Source organism: Ichthyophthirius multifiliis, assembly GCF_000220395.1.
Source record: "Ichthyophthirius multifiliis unplaced genomic scaffold scaff_1120509250965, whole genome shotgun sequence".
In the NCBI taxonomy this organism is placed as follows: Eukaryota; Ciliophora; class Oligohymenophorea; order Hymenostomatida; genus Ichthyophthirius; species Ichthyophthirius multifiliis.
In genome coordinates, this window is record NW_004086332.1 from 14,685 (window position 1) to 35,124 (window position 20,440).

At 15.5% G+C, this 20,440-nt stretch overlaps 1 protein-coding gene across 1 annotated transcript, besides 24 other annotated features; it reads right to left on the bottom strand. All coding sequences in view use genetic code 6, as the record gives it.

Annotated features, from left to right (window-relative positions):
- The first annotated feature begins 2,889 nt into the window (after positions 1-2,889).
- Positions 2,890-2,924: a microsatellite.
- Positions 2,925-3,015: 91 nt separating this feature from the next.
- Positions 3,016-3,060: a microsatellite.
- A 20-nt stretch (positions 3,061-3,080) lies between these two features.
- Positions 3,081-3,113: a microsatellite.
- An 818-nt stretch (positions 3,114-3,931) lies between these two features.
- Positions 3,932-3,966: a microsatellite.
- Positions 3,967-4,684: 718 nt separating this feature from the next.
- Positions 4,685-4,777: a microsatellite.
- Positions 4,709-4,770: a microsatellite.
- Positions 4,713-4,781: a microsatellite.
- Positions 4,782-4,812: 31 nt separating this feature from the next.
- Positions 4,813-4,872: a microsatellite.
- A 473-nt stretch (positions 4,873-5,345) lies between these two features.
- Positions 5,346-5,398: a microsatellite.
- A 1,295-nt stretch (positions 5,399-6,693) lies between these two features.
- Positions 6,694-6,745: a microsatellite.
- Positions 6,746-8,442: 1,697 nt separating this feature from the next.
- Positions 8,443-8,527: a microsatellite.
- Positions 8,528-11,487: 2,960 nt separating this feature from the next.
- On the bottom strand, positions 11,488-13,636 carry IMG5_120700 (NLI interacting factor-like phosphatase family protein, putative; the record flags this gene model as incomplete). Its single annotated transcript, XM_004032477.1, has 4 exons — positions 11,488-11,946; positions 12,041-12,147; positions 12,269-12,388; positions 13,630-13,636. 4 exons carry the CDS (start codon positions 13,634-13,636, stop codon positions 11,488-11,490), a joined length of 693 nt encoding a protein of 230 aa, XP_004032525.1.
- Positions 11,984-12,036: a microsatellite.
- Positions 13,236-13,284: a microsatellite.
- A 2,114-nt stretch (positions 13,637-15,750) lies between the features above and the next one.
- Positions 15,751-15,855: a microsatellite.
- Positions 15,814-15,845: a microsatellite.
- Positions 15,838-15,873: a microsatellite.
- Positions 15,874-17,137: 1,264 nt separating this feature from the next.
- Positions 17,138-17,188: a microsatellite.
- A 735-nt stretch (positions 17,189-17,923) lies between these two features.
- Positions 17,924-17,988: a microsatellite.
- A 523-nt stretch (positions 17,989-18,511) lies between these two features.
- Positions 18,512-18,543: a microsatellite.
- Positions 18,544-18,584: 41 nt separating this feature from the next.
- Positions 18,585-18,621: a microsatellite.
- Positions 18,608-18,757: a microsatellite.
- Positions 18,612-18,769: a microsatellite.
- A 1,091-nt stretch (positions 18,770-19,860) lies between these two features.
- Positions 19,861-19,902: a microsatellite.
- Positions 19,887-19,961: a microsatellite.
- The last annotated feature ends 479 nt before the right edge of the window (positions 19,962-20,440 follow it).

The following is a 20,440-nucleotide window of genomic DNA, read 5'->3' on the forward strand; positions in this document are numbered from 1 at the left end:
TTATAATATATTTATTATTCAAAAAAAATAAAAAAAAATCACTAAAGATGTAAACCAATTAAAAAAAAACATAGTTTTTCAAATCCAAAAATCAAAAACACCTCATTAAAAAGTACGTTCATAATTTCGAATAAAGTCAAGTAATAAAAAAGCCTACATAACTCCATCATCTTTAACAAATATGAATATAAATATGTAATTAGACGATGATAATAACGAAACAATAAATTCTTAACTAGCCCGCCGAAATACATTTAATATAAAAGCAAAACTCCAAGAAGAAGTAAATGCAATGAACTCTTTTAAAAGTATAAATAGAAATTCTTAAAAAAATACTCATAGTAATAATAATCGTTCTCGTTCAATATTAAACCTAAATCCTGATTTAAAAGAAATAAAAAAATAAAAAGGCGAATAAGAAATATAAAAAATATCTTTTTTCGTACAAGATTATCACCAAAAAATAACCAAAGAAAAACAAGTATAAATTGTAAGATCTTAACCAACTTTCAAGGCAGCAGCAAATTCCCATAATCAACATGAAAAATAGAAAAAGGAAGTAAAATGTAAAAACGACATCCAAAGTTTAAATAACATAGAAGATTTTCTTTTGGAGACAATGAAGAAGAGAGAAGAGAATATACTTTTAAACAAAATAATAGAATAAGAAGAAAAAGCAGAATAAAAACCTACAAAAGAATTACCAGAAACTTAAAAAGATGTTTTAAATTTATTTTTTAATAAAAAAGAATCTAACTATCGAAAAATCCTTCGTGAACATTTCAAATAAAATAAGTATACGGATATTTATTTAACTTTTGAAAATGATGAAATTTAATTAAAAGATACTACTCTATTTGAATCACAAATTGAAACTTTGAGACATTTAACAATAGTTTTTGTGAATGGACATTATAGATTTGATGAAGAAACACTGGGATCTATTAAATATATTAAATTAATTAACTTAAAATCTTTAGTTATTAACTTTTCAAGAATCTAGAATAATAAAGTGGCTATTAATTATGAGCTTTTCTAACTTTCATATTGTCCTAAAGTGGAAATCTTATTCAATTAATCATCAAAACTTGTCTATAATTAGGACAATAAGTATGTTTTTATGGATTATTCTTCGTATGAGCATTTTAATTAGAAAGAACTTTAAAAATTGAACACTTATTTGTGCAATTATGCAATTACTTCATTTAAGATTTTGCTTGAAAATAATACTTATTTATCATCTTTTGTTGATCCTTAAAATAAAAGTAGTTTCCAGGAAAAAATTCTTAAAGATTTGGGAATGATACTTTCACCTTTGGAAGAATTAAAAATTTCCTTTAAAAATTCGAAATTAGTTTTTGAAGATTTTCAAGCTTTTACTTAAGGAATTATTGGAAAAACAGGTAATTCGAGTTTAAAGAGCCTTGAAATAAATATAGAAGGAAATTTAAGCTTTGATAATTGCTAATTTTTTGCCATTTTTAGTTAAAAAAATTTTCCAGAGTTAGTAAATCTTCACTTAATATTAGACAAGAGTAACCATATAATTAAATAATAAGATTAAGATAATATTTGGAATTATTTAAGAACATTAAAAAACATAAATAATGTCAAAATAAGCACTAATTCATCTTTTTTGATATATGAACATAATTTTTTGTATTAAAAGGTCTATATTTCGATTTCTACTTGTGATATTTCTCCGTTTTAATTAATAGATATTTCCAGAACTTTAAAAATGTATGATTAAATAATAGATTTAACTTTAGATTTCTCGAATAATTATAAGTTAAATTATAAAAATATTTACTGTTTTTTAAGTGAATTGGAAATTTTGAAAAATGTCAAAAGACTCCTTTTAAACGTATAAAATATTAATATTTCTTATATTCAAATAATCAGTATATACTTATAAGTATACCATATATAAAACCTTAATTTAAAATATGAAGAATATATAGAAAACTTTTTTTAACTTGGAAATAATAATAAAAATTTATCTATCAAAATGATTAATGATAGTGTTTATTCGTCATAAGAAATAGCCTTTTATAGATATTAGTATTAGCTTTAGAATATATTTAATCCCTTATCTTATTCTTTAAATTATAATTTTGAAAACCTAAAATTATTCTTTTACTATAATTATAATTTAAGCACTTCTATATTCAAATAATGTATGTAATCTTTCTTATATTCTTAAGCTAGTTCATTAAGAAAAATAGAATTAGAATTTGATTATTCGTGCATTTCTTAAGAAGATGTATTGGGAATTACTTAATGTATATATACGTCTTGTAAAAAATTCTAGAATTTAAACGAATTAAAACTTTCGTATTTAAGCTGCTAATAAATTGAATTCGAAGAAGGAATTGGAATTGTGGCTTCGTTTTTTGATTTGTTTAAAAATACATTGAATTTGTTCGAAATTTAAACTGATAAGTTTTAATTATCATTTAATAATGGTTAGCCTAAATAAAACTACAAAAATTAAATTTTATTTTAGTTAGTGGATGTTGTTGAACATGTAATTAAGTAAGAAACGATTTATCCAAAAAGAATAAATGAAATGAAAGAGTATAATACTAAAAATGATTCAAATAAAAATAATAAGGTTAATAACCCTTTTGGAAGACCAGAAAGAATATAATAAGTACTAAAAAGTAAAAAATATTAAGGAGGACTAATATATTTCTTAAATTTGGAATTAGCATTAAATGATTATACTAAAATTCTTTAAGAATTCTATAATTCATAAGGATAATAAATGAATACTTAGTTTATGTGTGTGGCAAATAATGATTTCTAATTCAAAGATGATTTAGAAAAATATTGGGAAGATAAATTTGAATAGTGAAATTAATACATATTTTGATTTTCTCTTTACATTATATATATATATATATATATATATATATATATATGTATCCATATATTATTTAATAAAATATTAAATGTATTTTTAATGTTTTATTTATTTGATAATGTATTTTTATTAATGTTTATTGAAATCATAATTTATATATTATTATGTATTAATTTTATTATGAATTTAATTTTTATTTTTTTATAAAAACAACATTACATTTAATTTTATTATATTTAATTTTATTTTTTCTTATAAAAAAAAAATTAAAACAGAAAAATTGTTTAGTAACATAAAAAAATGTAAAAATTTATTTTTTATTTTAATAATAATTAATCATAAAGCTCTCTTTCCAATAGAGTATCTTTACAAAACATTAAATGATTATCTTCTTACATCATCAATAACTTTTTATTTATCATTAATAGTATTTCTAAGAGATTCTATTTCAATAAAAAGTAATAAACAAAGTTAATGAAGTTTATCAACTTTTAATTATAAATCATGTTGATTTACTACATTTTTTATCATTTCATAATTTTCATCTTAAATTTTTTAAATTTTTATTTTCAAATTTTCATTATCTTAATAAACATTAGCATCTTTTTCTCTTAAACCTTCGATTTCTTAAAGAGCGCTTTCTAAAATAGAACATCTCATTAATAGTTATTATATTTCTTAGTTTTATTCCTGTAGAATATTATGTTATCTATTAATTTCATTTGCTAGAATTTCTATATTATTTCTATGTTTTTCATTTTCTTAATTTTTAGTTTCGTTTAATTCAATAAGTCTTTCTATTTCTGTAGCAAGTGAAACAATTTTATTCTCATAATCTACTAATTTATTATCTAATTATTAGAATTGCTTTTCTAAGTTTTAATATTTTCTTTATTCTTCTTAATTTATTTAATTTAATTATTGTATTTATTATTCTTATATTTTAGATTTTTCTTCGATCTATTTTAATTAATTTATCGAATTTTACATTTTTTTTATATTTTCTTATTAATCTATTTTATTATTATATATTAGTTATTTTAATATTTTATTTATATACCTTATATTTATTAATTCTTTTAATTTATTAATTCATTTAAACTCTAAATATCAGACTATAAAATTAAAATTTTACTTTCTAATTCTTTAACCTAAGCTTATAATTATATCTTCTAAAAAGCCTAAGTTTCTAAATCATTAATATTTTTTCGATGATCATTTGCCTCATTTAGTTGATTTTGGATAACTTTACTTAATTATTCAATTTATTGTTTCATATTTTCCATTTTATTTTCATACTATTTACATAAATCTTTATATTATACTAATTCTTCTATTATCCTTTCTTATTTTGAAAATCCTTTTTTCCATTCTTCAATATTCTGTTGTAATATTCCTATTTAATTATCCTTGTTTTAACAAGCTACTTAGAATTTTTACAGATCATCCAATTAAAATTGTAATTGTTAATTTTATATAATTTATTTCTCAATTTAGCTTCCTTTTTCAGTAAGTTTATCTCTTAGTTTTTGATTATCACTTTATAATGCTTCATATTTTTATTATAATATACTTAATTTATTATCTTTTTATTGGCTTAAATGAATCTAACTTTATATTTGTTTATTTAATAATATAAAATTATAAAGTAAAAAAATACGTTTAATTTAAATTTTAGATTTCGTTTTCATTATTTATAATCTGGTTTTTTAACTATTATATTTAAATTTCTAACTATTTTTTTTCTTGTTAGAATTTTTATTATAAATCTTATAGTAGTAATTCTTATTAATCTATTTTTTCTTTATGTCTTTTTGTTATAATTAAATAATTAAATAATTAATATATATATATATAAATATATATATATATATATATATATATATATATATATATATATATATTAATATAAATACTATTTTTTTAATTAAGATATTTCGTTTTCCTTTATCTATATATTTTACTTTTATTATTAATTTTATATATCTAATTAATTTATTTTATCTTAATATTTAGTTTGCATTTCATTTATTTTTTATTCATTTTATTATAAATTATCATTTAATCTTTTGTTTATATTTCAAATAAATAAAAAATATAATTTTATACGTTCTTTTTAATATATTCAGATCAGAATCTTTTTAATTATTGCCTAATTTTAGTTTTTGAATTTCACTTTCATATTATTTATTTTACTATTCCTAAATATATTAAATTTCATTGATTTCCTGTTCTTTTTATTAATTCAAATCTTAAATACTATAAATATTAATTAAATATACTATATATACATATATGTTTATTTACTTTCTTTTTAATTTATTATTTTCTTTCTCTTTTTCGGTTAAATCTTTATTGAGTTTTAATATTTGATTATCAATTTCTAATTTTTATTCATTTAATAAATCTATATCATTTTACTTTTAATCTTTTGCTCTATTAATTTCAGTTACTCTATTTAAAAAAAAAAAATGAAAATTATATATATATATATATATATATATATATATATATATATATATATATATATATTATCAATATTTTACTAATTTTTTAATTAATTAATTTGCATTTATTTATCATTATTAGATTTATTTAATAATTATATTTCACTTTCTAAGTCTTTTATTTAATCTAATAATAAGTTTAATTCACTAATTTTTTATTCTTTAACTCTATTAACATCATTTAAGCTTTTTTTATTATAAATATAATATTAAATTTTATATAAATTACTTGCTTTTGAATGAATTAATTTAATTTAATTTTTCGTTCAAACTTTAACTTAATTTTTCATTTTCTTACTCCAATTATTATTATTTTTCTTATAAACTTTCTAATTCTTTAATTTTTTGATCTTTAATTTTATTAGTTTCAAACAAACTTATTTTTTATTATTAAATAATAATTATTTTTATTACCTCCTTTTAATTTAGTTATATTCATCTTCTTTTTAATTTTATTATTATTTTAATTATTCATATTCTTTTTATAACTATTCAAGATTTTATAAGGCTATTTATAATTCATTTTATTTTAAATCTTTTTATCTATTGACTTCAACCAAACTTTTTTTTTTATAATATACAACTATTTACTATTTTATTATACCTTCTTTTCAATTAATTTATAAAATCATCTTTTTAAGTAATATCTAGAATATTTTAATTTTATAGTTCTTCCAATTCTTATTTTTTTTAATCTAAATTGTTTAATAATTCTTTAATTTTTTAATCTTTTAATCCATTTTAATCATTTAATCTAAATATTTAAAAATTACATTTATTTAAAAAAATTATAATTATTTTACTGCTTTTTTAAATGATTTAATTTATCATCCTTGTCTAATAATTATTGATTTAAGTTGGCAATTTCGTTTTCAAATTAACCTTTTTTTCTTAAAAACTATTTTATAACTCTAATTATATTTAATCTTTTTGCTAAATCCTATAGCAAATAATAATATTAATATAAATATAAAAATTTAGTAATATATACGCCTTTTTAAGTTTTTATATTTCGTTTTCTTTATATTAAATCTTTTAATTTGCATCATTAACTTAATCATTCAATTCTTATTGTATTTTATGTGTATTTAATTCTAATTCACTTATCTTAGAAGTCTTTTGTTTATAAGATTCATTTAAACTAATTTTTATTGTTTTTTTTAAAAATAAAATAAAAAAGAAATAAATAAAAATACTTTTATTTTAAAAGATTTATTTAATCTTCTTTTTATTATAAAATATGATTTAAATCTTCGATTTATGCTTACAATTATTATTTTGCTTCAATTTAATTATTTAAATCAATTATTTTTAAGTCTTTTTATATATTTAAATCATTTAAACTATTTATAATTTATATATTTAAAATATTAATTTATTAGTTTACTTTTTTTTTAGTTTTATTATGTCATTTTCTTTATCTTATAATTATTAATTTAATAATTAATTATTTGTTTCTGATTATTTTTATAATTTTAAATTAATATTTTCTTATTCTTTTATTTTTCTATCATTTAAAGAAATTTAATCAGATAACCTTTTGAAAATAATAATTTTTAAAAATATTATATATTTACTATTTTTTTAATTTATTAATATCCTCATTTTTTTCTTCCAATTATGAATTAAAAATAATATGAAATTCTTAAATTTATTTTTCTTTGCTTTTAGAATATTTTTCAAGTTCTTATAATTTTTTATTTAGCTACAAATTTTGATCACTTAGGCTATAAAATAAAAAAATATATAAAAAATTAAAATATTATATTTACTTTTTTTTAATTAATTTATTTAATCTTCTTTTGCTTGATTATCTAAAATTAAGTTTTTATTTTAATTATCAGATTATTTTTTTTAATCTAAAATATTTTAAAGCTCGTTTTATTTTTAATCTTTTAGGGCTAAAGCTGCTTTATAACTTTTCAAAAAAATAAATAAATAATAATTTAAATATAATTGCTTATTCACTTTTTTTATGCTTTATCTAAATCTTATTCCAGTTAAGAAATAGATTATTTTTATAATTCTTATTCTAATTATATTTATTTTTTATTTTTCTAAGCCGCTTATTCTAAATCTTTTATTTTTTTATTATTATCTGCTATATTATCATCTAATCTTTTTATTTTATTTTTTACAAAAAATAAATAAATTTGGATGTATATAGTATTAAGAAATATAAAATACTATTTTTTTAATAAATCTATTTCGATTTCTTTATCTCTAAGACTATTTTTTTATTAATTTTAATATTCATCTTGCATTTATTTATTACTTTATTTATTTTAATTTATATAAAAAATAATTGTTTGAAAAAAATAAAATACCGATTTTAAAGATTATTAAGTTCAATATTTTTATTATCTAACTATTTTTATAATTCATCTACTAATATTTATAATTATTCGAATTATTTTTTATTTTTTTCTTCTTTTTATTTCTCTTACATAATCTAATCATATTAGGATTACTAATCATCTAATTGTTTTTTCAATTATCTAATTTTATTTTCATTTTCTTTTTCTATTTAATCCATCTATTATTTATTTTCATCAATAATTTATATATATTCAGTAATTTTGGTCTCTAAACTTTGAGAGTTCTCCATCCAAGATTAAATTTCTTTGTCTTTAGCCTAAAATAAGTCTAACAAACCATTATTAGCTCTTTTTGATTCAGGTGGAGGCTTTTGGGGAACAAATTATTGCGTTTATACAGAAGATCTACTTTTTAATCTTACAGTATTTTCTTGAGTTTCTTAATTTACTTAAGTGAAACTGTCCATTTTTTAAATTGAATATTTTTTATATATTTAGTTATTTTTTATTTTTTTTTTATTATTAAAAAAAGTATTTTTTAATTAATTTTAAATTTCTTTTTATTTTAAAAATATTGATTTAATTAAAATAAACAATAATTTAGTAATTATTTAAGAAATATTTTTATTTGATTATATTTGACTCTTTTATTTTTAATATTAATTTTGTTGATCTTTTTATATTTTTTATTGAAATTAAAATTTCGCTTTTATAATAATTAATAATAATTTTTTTTAAAAAAACAAATATTAATATTTAAAAAAAATATTAAAATAAAAATTGTTTTATATTTAAATATATAATATAGAATATTTAAAATTAAAATATTTATAATTTTTTTCTTAATATTATAAATAACTTTTATTTAAACTAAAATTTATTTATCTAATAAAAATACAAAGCTTAAGTTTTGTAATGACATAAGATAATTTTTTTTTTTTTTTCAATAATAAAATTTCGAATAAATTACACAAAGTAAATTATATATTAAATAAATTCTCCCAAAAATATTTTATGATTAGGCAATTATGATGTTAATTTATTTAGAAAAAAAACAAAAAAACTCTATTAGTTTATGAATTAAAATGAATAAACACAAAACAACATAACTTATTAATTAATTTAATAACAATAATATTTTCAAAATAATCATCAAAAAAATAAATAAATTATAAGCTTAAGTTGTAAATAATAAATCATTCAGTTAACCATTTAATAAATTGATGATAAACTTTGCAATTGATATTCCAAATTAGATAATTATAATACTTTTTATATATAAAAGATGATAGTATTATTTATAACTAATTTAAATCTAATAATTAGATAACCAAAAAATAATTAATAATTATATTTTATATTAATATTTTTAATTAAACTAACAATATTAGTTTATTATATATATATGCATTTTATCATTATCATATAAATATTAAATAAATAAAAAATTAAAATATAAAAAAATACATTATCAATTTATTTGAAATAACTTTAAACTTTTATCGAATTTTAATTATGGATAATCTTAAACCGACTCCTCTTCATCACTTAAATCACTATCTGAATATTATTTATTAATATCAAAATGCCTTTATCCTGATGAACTTAGTAAATAATTTTAATTGTTAATTTGGAAAGGAAGGACTGAGTTCACACAATCATCGTGTACTTATTATTTTAAAAACAACTAATCTTTATTTAGGGCAGAATAAATACTAAGTTCGCCATTTTATTATCCAAAATAAATCTTATTATTTTATATTTCAAAATTTATTCTTTAATTAGTTGTACAATTCCTTTCATAATAATATAAAAAGGAGTCTAATTTTCTTATATCCTAAAAAATACATTTAAAAACAAAAAAAAAACCAAAAAATAAATTTTTGTTTAAAATACCCAAGTGTATATATAATTATCTTATCTAGCTCCTGAGTAAAAAAAGTTCGGATTTTCAGGATTAAATTTAACACAAGTAATACCTCCTAAATGTATCTAATATATAAAAAAATATATTAAAAATAATAAAAACAGTATTTTATTTATATAAAAAAATAAAACTTTTAAAGTATTAATAATTTGTTTAGATTAAAAATCTAATAAGAAAATTTCCTTATCGAATTTACCACATAATACTACATTACTTTAATTTTAAGTATCAAAACACGAAATTATTTCTTTCTTATTTTTGGTTTAAAAAATAACCTTTTCTCCATATTTATCTAAATCGTATTATGTAAAAAACTATTTACCACAACCAAATAAAGCTGTTTTGTCAAAATCATATTTAATTTAGAGAGGATTTTGATATATTTCGGTATTTTTTTTTATTGCATGTATGTATCCTATACATTATAATTAATGGCCATTATCTTCATTATTTGATATTTTATAAAAATTAATCTTGATTTTTTTTTTTTTTTATTAAAAAATAAAAAAAAAACATTTTATTTTTTTACTGGTAAATTTTTTATAGAAAGTGCAATTATATTATTATTATTTTTATTTGGGAAAATACAAGCATCATAAATTGGAGTAGGATGATTCGATTAATAGGTTTATTAAATTTAATTATTAGAATCTTATTTAAATAAATAAAATTGCATTTCTTCTGTTAATCCACAAAAAATATCATTATTAGAATTTTTAATTAACTTTTTAAAAAAATCTTGCTTTTAATTTAATTATTAAAAACAAGAAAGCATCTATATATTTTTTATGTTTTCTTCTTCTTCTATAATTTCCATAATAAAAAAAAAAAAAAAAAAATATTTTTAATTATATATTTTATCCTTAAATTAAATTTATTAATTTTTTTTTTTTTTTTTTCACACAAATATAAAAAAAAAAATGAATGAATAATAAACCATTTATATGTATCCTACATAAGAAGCTCTTGAGGAAATAATCGAATAAGAAAAATAAATAATTTAATAAATAAAAAAGAAAAATCCTTTAGATTATCAAACATTAAAATCTCTTTATTAAAAATTAGATATTCCTTTTTTGGAAAAAACATATGGTCCATAAACTATTCAAAAACTTATTAATGAATAGGTATTAAAAAATGAAATAAAACCATCATCAATATGTGTTTATCCTAATTTTGGAAGAATCGTAAGCCGAATATTGTCCAAAACAGATATAAAAACATCCTCTGTGTAATCTTTTTCTTAAACATTTTAAGAAATTAGAGATTTGGAAACCAAATTTGCAAAATAATAAGGAAGTAATGAAGTAGAAATCGAAATTTCAATTGGATACTGGCTCGAGAATTTCGAAGAAAAAACTCTAAACGAAATTCGTATCCAAAAAATAATTTGTGAGGAAAAAATAATGCTTAAAGTAATTCTTGAGACATAGAAAATACGTAGTTATTGTGAGGTTTATAAACTCGTGTTTCTTTGTTTGGAAAATGGAGCTGATTTTATATAAAATCAAAGTGAGTTTTTCAATAAAAATGTAGATTTGGAACATTTAATTATATTATGTTGTGCTATAAAAGATTTTAATTAATAAAAAAAAAGCTATCGAGGATTAAAAATAGCTGTTTTTGATTTACAAATTGAAGAAGCTGCTTTTTTTATGTAAATTGTAGAATAAATTTTAGGAAATAATTGTATTTTGAGAATTTAATCAAGTAATTTGCATATAAAAATATAAGAAGAGTTAGAAAAAATAGATGAGCCTAAAAAAAAAATTAAATAATAATGAAAGATTATATAAAAATATGTAAAAATCATATTTTCTTTTTTTTTTAAAACAAAAAAACTCTTATATTAAATATATTTAAAATTTTTCATAAATCATTTATATTGTTTTTGATAAGTTCTTATAATTTTAATTTTTATCTATTAAAAACTCTTATATCTTCAACTTAAGAAGCCTCAATTAAATATCCTGTTAAATGTTTTAATTCTTCGTCGTATTTATTATGATGCCATTCTAATATAGGTATTCCATTATCTATTTAAAATCCAAAGGAATGTGATAAATTATCAACCAAAATTATTTTACGTAGATCTTTTCCTTTTGCAATTCTTAAATCTTTTATAAAAAAACCATTTTTTGTTTCCATACAATTCGATCTATTTAATATACCATTTATATATTTTCTTTCAGGGTCTAAATAATTTATTATTGCGTTTGAATATGTTGAAGATGATGCTGTAAATATATATATATCCCAATATTCTACTAATGCTTTTAAAAAGTCCATACAATATGGTCTTATTCGAAATCCGATATGAAATTACGGCTTATTATATAATTTTGTGTTTTATTAAAAATAAATAATATAATATATATATATATATATATATATATATATATATATATATATATATATTTACTTCATTTATTTCTCCAACTTTTAAAATTACATCTGGATTTTCGTTTAATGAACAACTGTGGATTAATGTTTCATCTAAATCTAAAAATAAAGTATTTCCTGTTTGTTCTTATTTAAAAATAAAGTTAATTTATGCTTACAATAAAAAATATAATATAATATATGTTTTTTGTAAAAAAATCGAGATTATTACATATCATTAAATAATAAAATTATATAAAAATATTACTTTTAGGCTATTATAATTCAACTTATTTAGTTTAAATATATTAATCAGAAGGTCCCCTCAAACATTTAGTAGAATAAATTAAACCTCTATAAATTAAAGATAGGTATTTTCTGAATTCGGCTATAAAGTTACAATCAAACAAAAATTAAATAAATTATAAATAATAAATAAAATACTTTCACAAACATTTTTCCCGAAAATTAATTAACGAAAAGGATGATTTTAGAAAGATTAGTGTTACTATTTGATTTATATGATCTCGTTTGCATCATTTTCAGTATTATTTTTTTATTCATCTTTTAAATTTTTTATATATTAATCATCAGTACATTAAAGGCTACTACTTTCTTTATATTTTGGTATAAAAATAATTATAAAAATTAATACTTTAAAATTATATGAGTTTATTTTTTTTATTTTTTTTAAAATAAATATAAACATTAATTATATGGTGTCACATTATGAATATTTTTTGAAATATATTCAGTATCTGTTAAAGGATAATTTTCTTATAATTAATTTTATTTTAAGGTTTTTTAAGTATATTGGTGGGTTTCAGCTTAAAAATGAAATAGATCATCCATATTTATTATTATGATCTTTATTATATTTTGTTATTTAGGTATTATTTTTTAATATTATAATTATAATTAAATTAAAATAATAGCCTATAAAATAAAATATTGTAAAATTTATTGTTATATATTTTTATTTTTTTATTTTTAATAAAATTATATTATTATAATAATTTTTTTTTTTTTTATAAGATAAAACTTAAATATTTATTTAATAAATATTTTAAAGATATTAACTAATTAATTGTTTTTATAAGACAGTTTTTAAATTATTTTATAGGAACAAAATATAAACATTTTTATATAATTATATTTTTTATTCCTTAAAAATATAAAATAAATAAGCAAAAAATAGATATATAATTTAATCAAAATATATTATATTTAGAAAATAATTATAATTATAATATATTATTTTAATAATAATATAATTTAATTATTAAAATATTTAATTAAAATATGTATTATTAAGAAATAAAAAATTAAAAATATAATTTTCAATAAATATTTTATTTCTATAAAAAATTAAGAAAAATATTTTTTTTCTTTCTTAATATTAATTGCATTTTATTAATTTATTTTTATATATTAATTTTAAAATTACAAAATATTTGTTAAAATCATTAAATTATTATTAAAATACTTGGTTATAATATAAATCAATTCTTTGTTATCGCATAAAATTATAAATATTTTTTCCTTTCTTATACTTTGAAATATAAAATAAAGAAAATAAATATATATGTAAGCATAAAATAAAAAATTTTGATAATAAATTTAATATACTTATCATATGACTATGAATAATATTAGTAAATGAAAATAATATAAGAAGAATAAAACACTCTACAATAGCTTAGAAAATATATAAATCTTATACATAAATAGCTTTACAAAAACAATTATCAGGGTTTTCATCTTAAACTTAATTAATCATAACATCATACATAATAAAAAATATCAAAGATCTTTAAATAAATACTAATAATAGGAGCCAAAAATAAATTTTTATTTATCGAGTTTATCTAGATTTTAAGCAAATAACACCTATAATACTTACTAAAATCCAAAAAAGATTTCCTATCATGTAATATGTCATAGTTTTTGAATATTAGTTGCATTTATCTTAATAATAGAATATATAATAGAATGATTTAGTACTTTCATATGTTAAAATAAACTATATTTGATGATTTAATAATTATAATATATTTTTACAATTATGAATGAATTCGCTGCTTATGTAAAACTGAACTTTGTCTTCATTTCTTATTCTAATACAATTTATTATTCCTAAAATTCTTATGAAATTAATAATGATGATTATTAACTTTTCTTTTTATCTATTATAAATGGACCAATTATGGGCTATATATTAATTTTCATTTTTGCTTTTGAATGTAAAATAAAAATGCCTTTTTATTTATTTATATTATAAAAAATTTTAAATTAAAAATCTAAAATACTATTAATAAATCAAAAATAGAAAAACAACAAAATAAGAATAATTAAAATATTATTTGTTTATATATTTTTGTTCTAATAGTATTTATTATTAATAAACTCTATAAAAAACAGCAAAAATAAAATTAAATAACAGCCAATTTTTTGTGTTTTTGATTGTATTTTTAAAAATAAATAACAATAAAAATAAATATATAAAAACAAGTATATTTAATAATTACTTATATTATTTATTTTTAAAAAAAAAAATATATTTATTTACCAAAATATAATAAAAAAAAATATAAAATCATTTTATTTTTTAATTTTCTTTGTTTTATTAATAATATAAGTTTTTAATAAATTATGAAGGTTCATTATCAGGATTAGATTTAAACTACTATTATTTTTCTTATGTGATATTTTTTTAAATCTTTTCATTATTTCCATCAGTAAATTAATGTGAAATAATATTAAAGTTTTATTAATTATGATAATATTTTTTTTAATTAGCATATTCTTTACTACCGATATAATTTTTGTTATTATCAGTCTAATTATTATTATAATTAGAATCATGATTAAAAAATTTCTTTTTTTAGAAGTTATCTTTATCCTAATCTTTGAAATAATTATAATCACTTCCAATAATTTAATTTTTTTATCCTTATTAAACAATCTTTTATTTTATTTAAAATAAAGAATAAATATAATATTTTGTTACCTTAATACTAGTTTTAAATTCCTAATCTCCATTTCTATTACAATAGTCATTTACTTCTTTTCCACTTACCCTTTGTCCAAAAACCATATTTTTTAAGTCTTATTTATCACCTAATTACGAAGAAGTTATTTGTTTTGTTTTTATTTCATTTTCTATTTGATCTAATGTGGTTATTTCATTTTATTAATTTTTTATTTCCATCCTTAGTTATTCTAATTCTTTTTCTAAATTTTCAATTTCTTCTTACTTATCTTCGTTATCTTCTTCTTATTTTTAGCATTATTATTTAATCTATTACTTTTCTTATTAGTTTAAGATATCTTAAAAATCTATGTATTCTAGTTCTTTCTCTTTTTTGTGTTTTTCATATTTTGCTACTACTTTTGGTTATTAATTATTGATTAGTTTTGGTTATTGTTTATTATTTTCTTTTAGTTTAACAGTATATTAACCTTTTATTTCTTTTAACTTCTTTGCTTTTTCCGCATTATTAGCTGTTCTGTTTCTCATTTATTCATATTTATTTTATTAAGGTTAACTATCTTTAGTCCTTTAGTTTATTTTTGGTAGATTATTTTGTTTATTTTAGTTTATTAAATTATAAATGTTTTCTTTATTATTTTTTTTTTTTATTTTTCTATATATTTTAATTTTAATACCATTTTAATTTGTTGGTAACTTATTTTCGAATTATTGTTTCAAAGATTTATTTTTAGATTTCATAAGAGTGAATTTTTTTAAAATTTATAATATATATATTTTAAAAATTTATTATAAAATTTAAATATATAATTTATTTATTTAAATAAATATATTTAAAAATAATATATATTTATGTTTTTTTATATTTATGTGTTTTTATAAGTAATAATTTTATATAAATATATATTATATAAGAAATATAAATCAATTTTATCTTATTTTTTTTTTTTTTTTTCTAAGAATTTTTTATTATTAAAAACATATTTACTACTTCTTATAATGTAATCTTCTTAACTTTTTTTAATTAGGCTTTTAATAAATTATCTTAATATTATTCATAAACTTTTTGCTCCATATATTTTAATTAAATTAAATCTAAATAATTAAAAAATACAGCTTAATTAAAAAGCGGTTAAACAATAAATTAAATAAACCTAGTTTGTCCTTAGTAAATCAATCTATCGCATTAATAAGAACTTCTTGAACCCATTGTTTTTTTAAATATCCTTAATTTTGCATTTCATTTTAACTCGAATTCCTCATTTCTAATAAACATGAAAGGATTTTAGGCAATTACCTATATTAGATTAGATGTATCAATCAGACTATCAAAACATAATAATATATCCACTTTTAAACAATTTAATTCTTTTTTTGTTGTTATAATAATATAATGAATATAAAAAATATTTTTTTTTTTACCTTTCAACTTTAATTTAAGATAATACGAAAAAATTTTTGTTAATTAAATCATTTCTATAATTTTATTTTGTATTTTGCTGATATATTACTGATAAATTTTATTTATTATGTATTAATTCGTATATTATTAATGTTTTTTTTTAAAAAAAAAATAAGATATTTTTTTTAATACATCAAATAAATAAATTTATTATATTGAAAATTACTATTATATTTGTTTAATTTTAGATATTTAAGTCTAATGTTATCTATTTTTTATTTTATTTTTCTAGAAAGCAATAAATATCAAGCTTTTAAAACCTAAAAATACAAAAATTAATTTTTTTTTTTTTCATAATATTAAGTATTTTTCTGTATTATAATTATTAAGAATATGATTTATTATTTAAATAAAAAATTATTACTCACTCCACTTATATAAAATATTCATAAGTAAACATTGAATTTAGTATAAAATTATTTCTAATATTTAATACAATTTTTTGTTTAAATTTAGTATTTCCTAAAAAATTATTAAAACTAAAATCAAAAATTGTACTATAATCATAATAATAGATAAAACATTTTCGACATTTTTATTTTTCTAATTAATTAAAATATCTTTATCAAAAAAAAAATATGAAAAAATTAAATACATATATTAATTTTATTACAATAATCATTATATAATATTTTATAGATATTTTATTTAATATATTTTTTTTTTATTTTAAAAAATAATTAATTATATAATATATATATATATTATATATTATATACAAATATTATTTAATAATTTATGTATTTTAATTAACTTTAGAATAGATAAATAATAAAATTATATATTTTTGTTTTAATATTTATTTTAATTTAATTTAAAACACTTATATCTTTAATTAATTACTTATATATTTAAATATAATTCTTTAATAATTTTTAATAAATATTAATCATATTATTTTATTATTATATGTTTTAAAAAATATTATTAAATAGTATAAAATTTTATTTTATATTTTTATTATTGTTTTTAATATTATTTAAAAAATTAATTCTAATAATAAATAATACTCAATATAAAAAATTGTTATTCAAATATATATAATTTTCTTTATTTTTATATTATTAATTTTAATCCATAATAAATTCTTAATTAAGTTTATCTTTTATATTTCTAATACATCTTTTAAAATTTAAGCTATTTTCATTATTTTAATTTTATAAAATATTATTTTTATTTCGTTATAAGTTTTATTAAATCACAAAATTATTTTTATCTTAATATATATTTTAAGATATTGATTTAGGGATGTTTTGCTATAAAATGTTTACATTTTTTTCTTCAAAAATGCTTTTATTTGGAGTTAACGTAAAAATTTTATTATTTTTAAAATAATTAAAATCACTACAATGATAAACACTGTTCTGTTTATTTTATAATTATTTATTATAAGATTATTTTGTATGCTATAAAACATTTTTAAAGTCTTAATTCTATCTTATTTTATTTTTTTAATCATTTTAATGTACAAGTATTTCATATTCTTATCTAAGTATTTTATTTTATTATTAAATAATATTATTTTCATTTCTAAATTCTTGAATTTGAAAGTCTTATTTTTAGATTATTGCTTAAAAATTTTATTTTTATTTCGAGAAACTATCAATTTATTATTCTATATTTAGTAATTTTTGAATTTGAATATCTTTATGATAAATTATTTAATTTAATTCAATAATTTCTGCTTATTATTATTTTTATTTTAACATGTTTTATTGTATAATTTCTTCCATTTATTCTATATTATAATCATTGTTTTAATTTAATATACTTTAAGGATATTAAATTGAATTTGTTTGACTCTTTATTTTTCCTATTTTTCTATATTATTTTTTATTTTGAAAGTTAAGATTTTTTTCAAAGTTAATTAATTATATATTTCTTTCTTAATTATTACATGTTTCTATTTAAATGTCTTTTTAGTTTTATACCAAATTTATTTATCTTTCTTAACCATTTAATAAATATAATTTTTCTTCAATTTATTAAATAATCTTATATGTTTTTTGTATATTATTTTCATTGAATTCTTTATTCATTTTTATATTAATTCTTTTTATAAAAAAAAAATATAAAATAATAAAATATATGTATATTTTGTTTAAAAAAATAATATGAATACATATATTTAAATATAGTTATATATAAAAAATTAGTTATATATATATAGATAAATATATATAGTAAAATATATATAGTTATATATATATAGTAATATATATATACTTATATATAAATTGTTAAATATAAATTGTTATATATATATAGTTATATATTTATAGTTTATATATATTTATATATATTTATACATATATTTTTTTTTATTTAAAAATAACTATTTTTTTAGTTTAAAATTTAAAAATAATTTGAAAAAAATATACCAATTAATTATAATTATATAAAAGTTGTACTTTTATTAATGTTCAACAAAAATATTGAATTGTTTTTTAAAAAAATCTTAATAATTCATATTAAAAAATAAATAAAAAAATTATTTTATTCTCTTGCTTTTTTAATAAAAGCTTTACTATAAATTAAAAAAACTATAATTTTAAGAATTCACATAATAATAATTTGGCTATAACATAAAATTATATTAAATAAAAATCATTAAAAAATAATAATAAATTTGATGTTTTGAAAAACTTTTCTTTATAATTTGATTAATTAATAGAATGTAAAAACATAAAAATTAATAAAATTTAATTTTTTCTGTTTAAAATATATAAGCATAATAATAATAATAAAAACTATATTAATAATTTTAATTAATCCTTTATAAAATTTTATTTAATAAAACTTCTAAAATTAATTTGAAAATTTATTTTAAACCCTTTAAAATATCTGTTAATTATCTTCCAAACCCTTTTTATTTTTTATTAATCAAATTTTTAAAATTATTAACTTATCAATCAAAAATATACAGAATGAAAATATTTAACTTATAAATTTAAACTAATAATTAATTTTTTAAATATAATAATAAGAAAAAATACAACTTTTACTTTTAACTTTAAGATATGTTTTAAAAAATATAATTAATAAGTATAACTAAACAAAAAACTACAAAAAACTTAAATATAATATTAAAAAATAAAATAATTTATTTAAACAGATTGAAATAGCGAAAAACAATTTTATTTTATAAAAAATTAGAAAAGAGGATATAAATATTAAAAGTAATTTATAGTTAAACATTATAATTGCCTGAAAACTGGTAAAAAAATAATTTTAATATTGAAAATTCTAATATAGATTTACCTTTGATAGATATTTTTATATAAAATTCTAATAATATATAAACTAAATAGCATTTTAATTATAGTTAAAATATAAAAAAAATAAAAGGATGATATAAGTAAATTTCATAATAATTCATTTCAAGAAATTTAATTTATTTATTACTATAAAATATTAATTAAAAAAATAAAATATTAGAAAAAAATAATGATATTATTTCTATTTAATAAAAAATGGATATTTTTGTGTTTGAAAAAAAAGTGGATAAAAGAATGAAATTAAAAATTAAATAAATAAAGTTTAAAATTACCATAATAAATTTATGAATAAATTTAATGAATTTTCTTCATATTGGATAAAAGCTTTAAACGCAGAAAATATAAATAACAAAAATATTATATTTATTTCATAGATTTTAATATAAAATAATATATATTATATATTTATGTTATTTAATTTTTTGTTTTGAAAAATAAGTCTTATTTTTTTTTTTCAGTTATATATTTCTATGAGTTATTTTACTGAATCAAAGATTTTACTTTTTTTATTAATTATATTTAAAATAATAATAATTTATTTTTAAAATAAATAATTACCAATTGTGTAAATCCCAAAAAGTTATATAGCCTTTAGATTCTATATCAGAATCTTTAAATATCCTTTTTTTTTTTTAAATAAATAATTAAAAATATTTAAAATTTGTAATTATACTATTTAGAAATATTTATCGCTGTATTAAAATAATT